At 42.2% G+C, this 13,188-nt stretch overlaps 2 protein-coding genes across 5 annotated transcripts in view; one reads left to right on the forward strand and one right to left on the reverse strand.

The window, feature by feature from the left end:
* The window catches only part of mcamb (melanoma cell adhesion molecule b), a 35,755-nt gene extending 27,053 nt beyond the window's left edge, over positions 1-8,702 (forward strand). The window contains exons 8-17 of one of the 3 annotated variants that reach the window (XM_071520539.1): positions 37-172; positions 383-498; positions 1,723-1,864; positions 2,688-2,815; positions 3,421-3,562; positions 3,868-3,924; positions 5,219-5,260; positions 5,749-5,872; positions 6,107-6,218; positions 6,644-8,702. In XM_071520539.1, the coding sequence (XP_071376640.1) occupies positions 37-172; positions 383-498; positions 1,723-1,864; positions 2,688-2,815; positions 3,421-3,562; positions 3,868-3,924; positions 5,219-5,260; positions 5,749-5,872; positions 6,107-6,218; positions 6,644-6,646 (1,002 nt within the window). In that variant the 3' untranslated portion in view covers positions 6,647-8,702. The remainder of the gene's footprint in view (positions 1-36; positions 173-382; positions 499-1,722; positions 1,865-2,687; positions 2,816-3,420; positions 3,563-3,867; positions 3,925-5,218; positions 5,261-5,748; positions 5,873-6,106; positions 6,219-6,643) is intronic. The other 2 variants (XM_071520540.1, XM_071520542.1) reach the window with 2 other exon arrangements.
* A 939-nt stretch (positions 8,703-9,641) lies between these two features.
* Positions 9,642-13,188, reverse strand: part of cbl (Cbl proto-oncogene, E3 ubiquitin protein ligase) — a 38,783-nt gene continuing 35,236 nt past the window's right edge. For both annotated transcript variants that reach the window (XM_071520554.1, XM_071520553.1), the window contains one exon: positions 9,642-13,129. In XM_071520554.1, the coding sequence (XP_071376655.1) occupies positions 12,834-13,129 (296 nt within the window). In that variant the 3' untranslated portion in view covers positions 9,642-12,833. The remainder of the gene's footprint in view (positions 13,130-13,188) is intronic.

Here is a 13,188-nt window from a genome sequence, read left to right on the forward strand (position 1 = left end):
GATGTGTATTTAGCAGTCTCTTTTGTGTTTTTGTAGAAGGAAATTACTCCGGACACCAATGTGCTGGTGCTTGAGAATGTGACCCGTCTGAACAGTGGACTGTACCACTGTGTCACCCTGGACCTGGACACTTATGAGGAGCTCATGGGGAATACCAGTGTGTTTGTCAACTGTAAGGACTATACATGGCCATGATACCTGCACTTTGGCATTTTACCAATAGTACATACAATAACACTTGATGTGCTTAACTTGATTTTTCTTTCTCTCTTACTTCTCTTACTCTCTTTTCTGTCTGTCTGTCTGTCTGTCTGTCTCTCTCTCTCTCTTTCTCTATCTCTTTGCTGTGTATTTGTGCATGTGTGTGTGCTTGTGTGTGTAGATCTGGATGCTGCTGTGGTGATGCCTGGAGACACCAGTGTGTTGTCCCAAGGAGACGGGCTGAACGCCACCTGCAACGCCCTCTCTTCTCTCTCGACACACACTGCCTGGTTTAAGGTCAGCTGCTACACACACACACGCACACACACAGACACACACATACACATATATACAATCACACAAACAACAGGTTAAACATGAGCAAAGCAAAGATAGAAAAATCGTAGAAAATCGCTAGAAAAAAATAGTAATGGGACAAAAAATAACTGAAATTAACCTTTTGTTTCACCTGCCAAGGGCTGTAAACTAAAAAAAAAATACTTGCCAAGAATAATTTTTACTGGCCACAGTAATTATCATACAGTTTTCATAGAATATGCTACCCCTTTTTCAATACTATTTTGTCTCCCTTGTGCATTCACTATGGCATTGTCCAGCTGTTAAGGGCCTCTGGGACGCAGTAAGAGATATAGGTCTATGTCCGGCTAAATGCTTGTTGGATTCTCAGCCCAGTGGCATTGATTGTAAATCTGCACAAAAAGTTATAGCACTGGCTATTGGAAAGTCAGGAAAGCTAATTGTTTAATATGAATTAGTGGTTGGAGGATTTCCTGAACCTTTTAAGCATAGGAAAGGCAGCATCCTCTCTCCTATCTTTGGATCGGGGACGGAATGGCTTATGGAACACAATAAGGTAATTTCTGCACTCCTCCCTATATAACATGGACTTTGTAGCACGCTTTCATTTTGACCTGCCTTTGCAACAGTGTAATAATTGGGAAGGGAAGAAGAGGGGAAAAAAAACAAAAAACAGAAACAAAACTATATTCATGTTTTGGTGCTATGCAGGTTTTGCTTTTTGGATCTTGTGCATGCAGGTGTAACTAAGTGCATACTATGTGTGCAAATAGCATTAGAAGAAGTTAAGCAACCAAACAGCAAAGAACCAGAAGTTTAGATGGTACCGCTTTGTGTAGAGCAGCATAACAGGCAGCCAATCAGGAGTCAGTCTGATACAGAACGTTGATTTGATTGGATTGTTTTTGTTGGCAGTAGCTTGCCTAAAATGTTTGTGTATCCTGTTCAAAGACGAGTATTGTCTCAGTGGGCTGCTCAGCTCAGGAGATCAGAATGACTGAAAAGCGGCCCAAGCCCAGTTCTTAATGTAGTTAGACTTGTAACATCATACAGGGTTTGTAATTTCTCTGCACAGACGTGAGTAAAAACAAGTTCACTGAAGCATCCCTTTTAAAAACAGGTATAGTGATAAGCCCTGCCTTATATCTGTGTGTGTACCTCAGTGTGTGTGTAAGCGTGCTTTATGTGTCCTGGTGTGTGTAGAACGGCGCGGAGGTTTCGAAGGGACACACTCTGACACTGAAGGATGCTGCGTTCGACACAGCGGGAACGTACGTGTGTGTGGTGACGGTTCCTGAGATTGAGGGAATGGAAACCAGCGGGGTGCTTCGTGTTCTCGTCCTGGGTGGGTCTGATCGCAAATATACATTACATCTCTGCCTGATCAATAACCAATATCCTATTCTTAAGGTATTATTGTAGTGTAACCGATGAGCAACTACTTACCTAATGTAAGGGAGCAAACACTGACAAAGGAATAGGGATGTAAAGCAACAAATTTAACACCAGGTTTATTATAGTTTGGGATTTTCCATTGTTTTGTTTTTTTCATATATTTTTTATATTTTTCAGTTTACTTTTAGTTTGTTTTCACTGCAGGTTCAGGTTATAGTTTAGTTTTTATTTTTCTCAAATGTTTAGTTTTAGTTTAGTTTGTATTTAGTTTCAGTTCTAGTTTTAATATTTTTGGTAGGTAATGATAGGTAAAGGTATGATGATTTAAGTTCAAAACAGGTATTTTGTATATGTTTGCAACAGGTATTGTGTAATACAAACAAAAGCAAAACTCTTTTACACAACAACAAAAAGATGAAAACTAAAAAACTTCACATACATTTTTATTTTATTTCAGTTTTACAAGTAGACAAGATAGTTTAGTTCAGTTTCAGTTTTTTCAAAGTCTTGTTTTATTTTTTCAGTTTATGACCATGTTTTTAACAAGTTTTCTTCTTAGTTTTAGGTTACTATAATGACACACACAAACACAAACGTATATATAGTTTGCTGTAGTCTGTATTCTACTAATACAGTTCTACTAATACAATTCTACTATAATATTTCTGGAACTTTATGAGCCTGGCAGAACTTATTCAGATTTAACATTGCGAAAGTTAGTGTCCTGTTTCGTCTCTGTGGTTTAGTCTCTCTCTCTCTCCTCCGTCCTGCAGGCCCACCGGAGATCAGCGAGCCGGTGAACACAGCCATCGAGGAGAACGTGGAGAGCACGGTGAACCTGAGCTGCCACGCCCGAGGCTTCCCCCCCCCCAGCATCACCTGGACCTCGTCCGACGGACAGGTACGGGACAGGGAGGCTTCCTCTCAGATGCTCCTCTTGGATTAGCTACAACTGCAAGAGAAACTCTAACTGGACACGATTGCTTTTCCAGATGTCAACTCATTCGATTAGATCTGAATTGATTTTACTCGTTCGATCCCATTTTGGGAGGCGGAGGACTATGGATTGTGTCCGTTCGTCCATCAAACATGATATCTCTGATCTGATTTGGATGAAACTTGGCTCGATGATGCATTTTGTCACTGAGTTCTGGTGTTCAAAATATTACACTGATTGGCCTTATTGGGGCACTACAATTAAAGGTCAAAATTCCTCTGATTGGCCAGATGTGGGCGCTATTAACTGCTACACCACTGGTCAAGTTTTTATACAACTTGGAGTGATGATGCCTCTTGTTACTTATTGGCCCAAGGGGTGCCTGCATCATTTGCAGGAAGACATGTTTACTTGTTTCACTTGATTTGAGACACAAGATGCATCAGAGTTGCATTGGATTCTGCAAATCTGACCTAGAAAAAAGTTAAACTTAGATGAAAACCGCTCCCTTCCGTAGCACCACAAAGCTTATTGTTCTACTGCCTGTGTGTGCATCTACTTTCTGTCAGGTCCTGAAGACAGTGTCCCATAAAGAGACAGAGGATGGAGTCCACAGTGTGGTCAGTGTCAAGGTCATGTCTGACATCAATGCTTTCTGCAACGCCTCCAACGACTACGGCACCGACACTGTGGCCTTCAGCATCAAAGCCAGTGAGTTCCTGTATGCTCTTCCTGTCTCCGATTGTGTGTGGGTGTGTGTGTGTGTGTGTGTATGTCTCTCTCTCTTAACCACCTTGCTTCCCCTTTCCTTCTGTCCCCCCCCTTGTTGTCTGTCGTTTTATTATTTACTTTTACTCTCTTACCCCCTCGAGCTCTGCTATGGGCTGTAATATAATTTCAACCTTTCAGTCAGTAAAGTGGTGAGAATGAGCGGCTGTGTGGCTGTTGAATGTGCGTCCCTCCGCCCCCCAGTGTGTTAACAGGGAGTGTCCTCCCTTTGCCTTACCTGTTTTCAGTTACACTTACCACCACCACTACCACCACCACTACCACTACCACTACCTCTCCCACAGGTAAGACCACACTAATCTCTCTCTGCCCTGCCTGCCTCTCGTCAGTCAAGTCAGATCAACTTAAAATAATCTAACTGAAATGCTTCACATAGGAACAACAAAGAAAACCGCCAGTGCCAAACAAAGGCAGAGGTCCCAGGAAAACTACTTGGCAGACACGCTGTTACCTCTAGAGAGAGAGAATGCCTCAATTGTTCATCAAGGGCATCCTTTGCATGTTTGGTATATATTTTAGGCTTACTTTCATTCATGGTCTGGTTGTGCTGTTTTTCTATGAGTCAGACAGAAAGAATGAGAAAGGAAGAGAAAGGAAAACAAGAAAGCACCTGGAGGCTGAAGCAATTAGCGCACTGACATCACTGAAAGGTCATTATGGCAGGGTTAGACTGATTAAAACCACTGTGGCTTCTATTTGGGCTTTTATAGTTTTTATGGTTTATACCAATGAGCTCTGTTATTGCCGTGAGGTGTTTTATTGACTAATGGTAGGTGCAGCTGTTATGCTCTGCTGGGTGAATTATTACATGATAAATATCTTTATCCGCTTTGATCTGGTCTTTAAATAGCACTGTTACAAATTACCAGAAGATGAAAACATTGTAGCCTGAGGAGAAGCTTTTCTTTATCCAAGAAAATTGAGCAAATAAGGCAGATAAGAATGAAAATTATTGACCTTTTGTTAACGCCTGCATGCTCATAGAGTAGTGCATTACTGTTAGTGTTATGGCATGCACATACACACGCATCGGTGTAACTGTAGAAGGCAGCTGATGTTTAAAATGCACTCAGAGCAAGTCTCCTGACTCCCATTACGATGGCCGCTTTGCGTTCTCTCTCTCACTCTGTCTTTCTCTCCCTCTCTCTCTCTCACTCTCTCCCTCTCTCTCCCTCTCTCTCTCTCTCTCTCTCCCTCTCTCTCTCTCTCACCCTCCCCACCCCCACCTCTAGCCCTCACTCACGTACGTCATGCCAGGAAATTTCCAGCCCCTCTGTTTTAGGTTGTTGTTTCTTGTGAAGCGCCAGTCAAATGAGATTAAACAGGCCTGCGAGGCCCCGCTGCTCTTGGAAATGACTGTTCTGCTACTGACCAGTCAGCAGTCGGCCTCTCTGGGACCGGCTACGAAATGTTCAGGCTCAAATCGTTGATACGGTTCTCTCAGATCACACATTTATTAGATTTGGTTCAGGTCTCTGCTAAAGGCCTAAGCTGCCGATCTGAATTAGGCCCGCTGATATCAGGTATTATATACATCCAGCTGCGTGATGATAATTGTGCTCATGTGGTTTTTCTCAGTCAAAGCAGCAACAGCGATCCCGCCAAAGAAAATCAAGAAAGGTTTGTATGGAAGCCTGCTGAGACTCTGCCACACTGCTCCCTCTCCAAGGCAAAAGCTCCTTTCCACTTCTCCACAGCATCCTCCTGTCTTTCCTCCTACTGTAGCAATCAGACCATCCTGCCCCATGAATGACACATGAAACGACTGTTGATTGCATTGTTCATCATCTTCACCATTACCTGTGCATGCTGTCCTGCTATTTGTATATGCATACTTTCTGAAGAGCACACTCTACCACCACCCTACTCCACCCTACACTGCCACTCTCCTGAATTGACATTCCCTTCTTTAGGTTGCCAGATTTAGATCCGCCTTGTATAATGCTAGCTACCTACACACTGTAGAATGCTGCACAGCCTGCCTGATGTGATCCTGTATCCTACGCTCTGCTCCGGCTCCTATCCCGCCTCCCAGTACCGTCACCTCACTCCTAATGCACTTAACAGTCAGTAAACCTGTGCTTGTACTTGTGCTTCTTCCCCACCAGAGGGCAGTGGTGTTGTCGTTGCGGTCATCATCATCTGTATCCTGCTGCTGGCCATCTTGGGCAGCGTGCTCTACTTCCTCTATAAGAAGGGCAAGATCTGCGGCCGATCTGGCAAGCAGGACCTGTAAGTGTGATGAGAGACACTTAATTGTGCTCACTGAGTCATTCAGAGGCTCATATTGGAGTGTGAGAATATGTTGTCGATAAATCATCATGTGTTTAGACTGTGTGGGTCTGTCGTAAAATATGATAAGCTGCAGATGAACATCATTATTCATCATTATGGTTGTATAGTTAAACAGTATATTTTACAATACAAATTGACTTTACTGACTTTGTGGTATTCGTGGTCTTGCAGCACCAAAGAGAAGTCCAACAAAGATAACATCGTGGTGGAGATGAAGAGTGACAACACAGAGGAGGCTGTGCTCCTTGGGGTCAACGGAGACAAGAAACCTCCCAGTGACCAGGTAGATATCTACTAGAGCTCAACAATTAATCGAAAAAAAAAAGAAAAAAAAAGAAAAAAGAAAAATTGCACTATGAACTGCAAGTAATTGCTTAAGAGAGGTGCGTCCAAAATGGAAAAAAATTGTGATGATATGAATCACAATTGCAATATTCTGTCAAATTGTTATATTTTTGGTCAATATATCTACTATTTAACTGCCACATGAACTGACTGTGACCACAGACGATGCTGTTTTTCAGCTGGCCTGATACATGATCCATTAACATATTTACACATCATCCCCAACCCCCTCTCTCTCTCTCGCTTTCTGTCTCTCTCTCCCTCTCTCTCTCTCTCTCTCTCTCTCTCTCTCTCTCCCCCTCTCCCTCTCCCCTCTCCCTCTGTCTCTGCATGTGTTTCTGTGTCTGTGTTTACCCTCTGAAGTAAAGGGTGATGAGTACCTGGACGTGCAGAAGTGAGGAGGCTGTGTGAGGCGGCTGCAGATGGACGGACAGCTGCTCCTGTCCCTCTCTCCTGTCCTCTCTCCCTCTCAGGCTCAGACCCAGCGATGCCTTGTCTCTCCCACCAGAGCCCTTTATTCTGGAGTTATGTCGTGGCGGGGCTCGATTATCTATCGGTTAACATCTCATGATAGACAGCCGAGACTCAAATTGTTCCCGACCCCAGCTTTTGCTTACTGTACTTACATCCCAGAACATTTTTGTTGCTATGCAACTCGAGCTACTTGGACATTGTGTGAGAAACTCCATGACATAACTCTACCAATATACCCACCATCCCACCTCCATGGACAGTCCTCAGACTGCAGTCCTCATGAACATGAGCCTTGCATACTGCTGATCATAGTTAGAGCACAACAATGACCAGGGACTGTTTTTATACCCAACCACAACCTCAGGCGAAGCAATCACTGAAGAGCAGCCTGAAACAGCTCTTTATCAAGTGTATATATTATAATCTGTGTATATATTTCTTTATTTAAAATAACCTGATAAAAAAAAAAAATCAACCAAAAATACACGACCAGAGAGTGTTTTATTTTGTTTTGGTGCTCTTCACGGAGAGAAAGAAGAGCTTTAGCTGTGTGTAGCCCTCCTGTTTTCATTCTTTTTTCTGTCGTTTCTGTTTTGCTTAAGTCTGTACACTGAAGCTGTGGGGCCGAAGCACCGCCGCTCCCCCACAGCCAGTTCCAACCTTGTCCTGCACCAAATACTAGTACTAACCTTGTAGCCTTTTTGTTCTGAAAATGGACTTGTGGGTCGTTTAATCACATATCATTTCACATTTGTTGTAGTTTTTTTTTTTTTATAGCTTTTATTTAATCACTGGCACTAATGTCTATACAGTACCTGACCCCTGTTTGTGTGTATGGAAGAAGATATTTTGTGGCTTGTCTTCTGTCAGAGACAGGTGAATATCTGTTCAGGATTGGCATTTCTTTTCATACACTCTGGGTTTATATTTGTTGTAGTTGCCTTTTAGGTTTATTTTTTCTTTCCTCCACAAACTGTCTAATTTTGACGTCGTTTGTGTGTATTTGAGCACACACAGAGTTCACGCATTGCCAACATCTTTAGTTGTCAATTTACATGTGTGCCTTACAAATTCAGCTTTGCATTTGAAGGCTTACATGAATAGCAGCAAACCCCACCTTCCGTACCATTAGTTATAATTGTTACATTTAATGTCCAGTGCACTGATTTCTTTGTGGTTATCCTTTATGCGATTTTGTTGTTGCTTTTCCCTTATGTGAAACAATTGTTTTGTGTAATGTGACTGTATGTGAATGAAACATACTGCCATAGCTAGTGTGCGTTTTTAGGCGTATGAAGGTAGAACAGATGATTGGTCCATGGTAGATATGGGTCATGGCATGAAATAGCCTACCTTATGAGGAGAGATACTGTACATGTTTCTGTTCCATTAATTCAGTCATTCAACCATTGAATATTTACTTGAAATAGTTTGTTGGATCCCTGAATCCTTTTCTATTACAGTCTCCTCTGCCTGTCAGCCCCAGATTATTAAAGTGCCTCTCGTTCTACACTCATGATTACAACTGAGTTTCAAGTAGAAACAAATAGAAAATAAGTTGAAATCTAGATATGCATATGAAATTTGAAAAAAGGTGAATATGTAATTTATGAGAACAATCAAGCCGCTCTCTGTGCTCAGTTGTGTACAGGTGTCATATGTACTTACCCTCTATTAGTCTTTGTTGTTTTGCTGTTTTTAGAACTACCAATGTTAAATCATTCTGGATTTCTGAAACCTGTACAATGCCTTTTAATGCTTATGATTTGTAAAATGTAAAATTAATGTCAGGACATTCAAACCAATATACAAACAAATCCATTGTTTGTAAAGTAATTTTTGAAGATAAATACCAAATAAAAATTGATTGTTAAATGAAAGTAAGAACTCTCCAACATCATTTACATAAATAGATGTCCTTCCTGTGCCAGACTGCAGACCAGAACAAAGGAATTTGAATATATCAGTCCAATTCTGTTACCGTTAAACTCACACACTGCTGGTTATTTCCCCTAACCCATGACTCTTATTATGGGTTTGCACCTGCATACATAAATCACATGCTATACCTATGACCATATGTGGCACAGTTCTTGTTTTTTCACTGAGTTGAATATTTTCTACAGCAGATTTGAAAATGGATCAAATCTGATGCAGATTTTAAATAGCAGCAGGGTGTTTGGACGGTCAAATCCCACTTTTGTTTTCGCCTTATCAGGGAAAAGTAAGGCCGAAGTTGGCAAATCTATACTCCTATTGAGAAAGAAAAAAAAAGATACATTTTTTGAGCCATCAGAAAATAAGTGATACTGCATGATTTTTAAGAATAAGGAAAATAACCAATGACATTACTGAATTACAGAGATAATGCAGCTACAAAATGTTTAATCAACATAGTAAATGATAATCAAATATTGAGTTTGTAGAGATTGTTGGTTTCTGATGCTCGTCTCTACTGCCAACAGAAGGGCCTCACCATGTCACTTTTAGTTGTTCGGCATTGGACTGTTGTCTGAACAGGCTTTATCCTCATCACTGGCAGACCACAATTTCTCTTTGCAACCATTGCTACACATAAACCAATACAGAGTGGACTTTTGTTAATTAAATCCCGTTAAGAGACTATTCACGGGACTGTGTATCCCAGCCCCAACAAACATGCACATACACTTATTGTGTCTAGTTGTTACTTTATCACACGTTTTGTTTACTGCTTATAGTTGTGCTTGTATTTATCTTTGTGTGCTCTAAAATGGCCTTATGAATGTTATGAACTCTTTTTTTTAAAGAAGATAAATATAAATAAATAAAGTGTACTGACATTTCCAAGCTAAACAGATTCGAACATATTCATACAGAAGAGAGACAAATCAGGGCTTTTGTTTATCATTTTATTAACAGCACTGTGCATACTTCCAAAGTGATATGAGCTTTAAAAACCATCAAAAAGTTAATGAAATGCCTTTTTACTGATGAAAAGCGACATGGCAACATGGAACAACGGCTCCCTCTTCTGGTAGAAAGTTGAAGTACCCCAACAAAGGGAGCGGGGTTATTACTGCAACGGGGCTGGTGCGCATCAAGCATCTGTGAGGGCGAGTCCTGACCTAGGATCTGGATTACCTTTCAGGTAACTATGACTAAGGTGGTTTAAAGGAACCTGAGGCCTTTTTAATAGATCAGCACTTGTACTCTTTGATGAGGCCTGATGCCACTGATGAGGCAGAGAGGACAGACTGATGCAAGCAATACTGGACCATCTTGCCTTCAGAGATCAACAGGTACGGAGCAATACCTACGTACTCTCTTCAAAAACAAGGCCTTATTCTACACATGGTGAGGAACTTGCTAATAACTCTAAACATATGGCACTGCTCACAGAATTATTCACAGAAGTAAACAAAACCTTTGGAACAAAATACATGTACAGGAATGCAAAATGAAATAAAACATAGCCATTTCTTTTATATCAGTAACTTTATACAATTTTGTTTTTCTTTAGAGTGACAGTATCAAAGCACAAATTGGTATACTGTGCGAAAAACAAAACAAAGAAAGGTAAATAATACATGCTTCCTCAAAACATCAACAAAACATTGGTACAGTATTCATGATTGGAGGGACCGGGGCTGCTTCAAAACAAACCTCCCCCGTCCATTATCCATCACAATAATGCATTCAAAAAGTTTTTCATTAAGTTTCTCAAGGCAACTAGGAACAGAAAAAGAAACTAGAGTATGGCCAGTCAGCACAGAGAGATATGTTCCAGTCAATGGACAGCATTATACAGTATAAGCTAGGGCTGATAAGCTATTGACATGATTTACACCCCCGCCCAAACAACATTCTTCATATGCCGGGAGAGGCTGAAGTCAATGTACCTCAAAGCTCCTTGCATTCATTCATCCATCCATTCATAGTACCTGGAAATTAAACTGCTGTCTCTAGTCCTGTGAACACTGGAAATGAGTAAAATGTGCAAGTTTATAATGTGAAAAGTAATAGGCTACTTGTGTGACTTCATTGAGCGGATATTTTTGGCTACTGGTTGTGCATGGATGAACGGGTGTAGCAGGCGAACTGCCATCGATGCCAATGTGTTGTTAATTCTTTCATAATCTACTCTCTGGTGAGGAGTCTACTCCAGTTGGGACAGCCAGGGTGAACGCCACTTGTTCAGATACATATTATTCCTGAGTTAGTTCTTACAGTTGGCCCAAATACTGATTTAAATGTAGACGCGGGGGTGGGCCAGCAAACCCATGAGCCTACGTTTAAAAAGCCTCAGCGACCACGCTGCGGTCACTCCCTTTCAGTGGGGCACACTCCAGAGGAGAGAGGAAACGGATATCAACAGATGCCCGACTTAACAACAAAATGGCTAGTTTCCATATTCCATGCATTTTGCTTGCTTTGAATAAAGTAAATGACTGTTGCTATGCAGAGTCTAACCTGTAGAACATCATAAAAAGGTTTAAAACACTGAAGAGTCAGCTTGAGACGGCCGCAGACTCACAAGCTGCTTGTACTTTCAAGTATGCTACATTACGGACTGGAGAAACACAGATGATACTGTCACTTTAAAGAGCAGAATGACGGTTAAACACAATATTCACAAATGTACATTTAAGGCTTAATTGTTTAGCACTAACAATAGTAGCAGCAGTGAAGCACTTCTGAATTATAATAACATTTATGATCATATTACAATAATATATTATCAAAGTAAATCAATGACAATGTTTTTTTTTTGTTTGTTTCACAACATTGGACTGGGCTGGAGACAGAGACACCCACACCAGCCAATGAGTTAGAGGAAGAGAGAAGGAGAAAGTTTCAGCCGACACGGATCACACAACGCTAGCCTGTCTGGTACTGCAGGGTCGTCAACATTAGTACGTCCTCTAAAGCTCACCGCCAGGCTCTATAGCTACACTAGGTCCTGCCATACGAGTTAGAGTAGTAGTACGTTTACAGAGCAGGAGCCTGAATAGGAGTATACTACTGTATTGTAATTTCCACATTCATGTTGTACAAGAAGAGGGGTTAATTTGAGAACAGGCCTTGAGGATTAGGTCTGGCAGGTGCGAGGTTCCTTGCAAAGTACACGCAAAGTACACGCTTGTTCATAAACACACACACCCACACACATACACACGCACAGAGACACACACTGCCAGGCAACAGTCCAGACCTGAAACCGACGTCATGCTACTTTGAAAAATACAACACGACAAACACGCATGTTTTTCTTTAAAAACAACAACAAAAAAAAAAGTACCAAAGCAATGTCGTTAACCCAAGGCCATAAGAGACTGAAAAAGCTTGGCTGCGTGTCTTCTGAGTTGCTGCTTACAGACAGATCAGACTGAGGAAGACCTCCCGACTCTTCCTCTTCCTCGCAGGTACTTCGCCACAGTCTATTCTTTGAGACGAAAGCACCCATGGATAGGCATCCCTCAGTCAGATAGAAGGGCCAAAACATCCCCCTCTAACCTGGTCCCTGTCTACCCATATCGCCTGTACTAACAGCGACCCTCAAAGTTGAAATCATTTTCACATACTGTATATGTACGTATATATTACACACATTTAATATATATTTACTCATATATTAAATTCTCATATAGACACACATACATTTTTAGTTTTATTTGTGAGGTGTTGGTTACATTTTCGGCAAGAGGCTTCAAAATGGAACGTATGAATCGGCCTTCCCAGGATCCGTACGAAAAGTCTGCGTCGTGTGGCGTCCCTCCATCGTTCCACACATGCTCACTCAGTCCCGCAGAGATGTTCTTGAGAAAGAAGGGGCCTGCTGGAGCAGTTTTAACAAGGCCAGACACTGTTGAAAGCGCATGGAGTGCAGGGCGCGGAGTCCCACGGTAGCTGTGAGCTCGCTAGAGAGACAGCCAGTTAAAAATCCACAGGGGCGTCAGCCAGCACTGGAGGTAGTGCTGCAGGCGATGGGCGTCGGGCTGGGCTGGGCTGGGCTGGGCTGTGCCAACCTGAACCCAACCAGGCTGGGCCAAGCTAGGGCAGGAGCGTGAACGCGCGAGAGAGAAACACGAGGAGTGTGCTATGTAAGAATATGTGCGGTGGAGGGAATGGAGACGAACTCGCGCAGGATATTCTTGGCCATTTCGATATTGTTCTGTGCAATCATCAATGCTTTCTGGATGTCCTGGTAGGAATATCCCTGACTCATGAGGTGCTCGATCTCGCTACTGATCTGGGGGTTGGCTCCTCCTCCTGTTGCCCCACCACTGGGCGGGGTGGGGACGGGGGGGACGGGGCTGGGTCGACGCTCTGAGTTGATTCGTCTGGGCAGGGGCTTGGGAGGTCTCTCCGGGGCTTCCACCGACTCTGAGAAGGCTGGAGAAACGGGGCACGAGTGTAAATTATGATCAAAATCTATTAAGCAATCACTTCAG

Source organism: Centroberyx affinis, unplaced genomic scaffold (assembly GCF_046629955.1).
Source record: "Centroberyx affinis isolate AG114_WGS23_722 - 3 ecotype Tasmania unplaced genomic scaffold, CSIRO-AGI_Caff_v1 ptg000807l_1, whole genome shotgun sequence".
Taxonomy (NCBI): Eukaryota; Metazoa; Chordata; class Actinopteri; order Beryciformes; family Berycidae; genus Centroberyx; species Centroberyx affinis.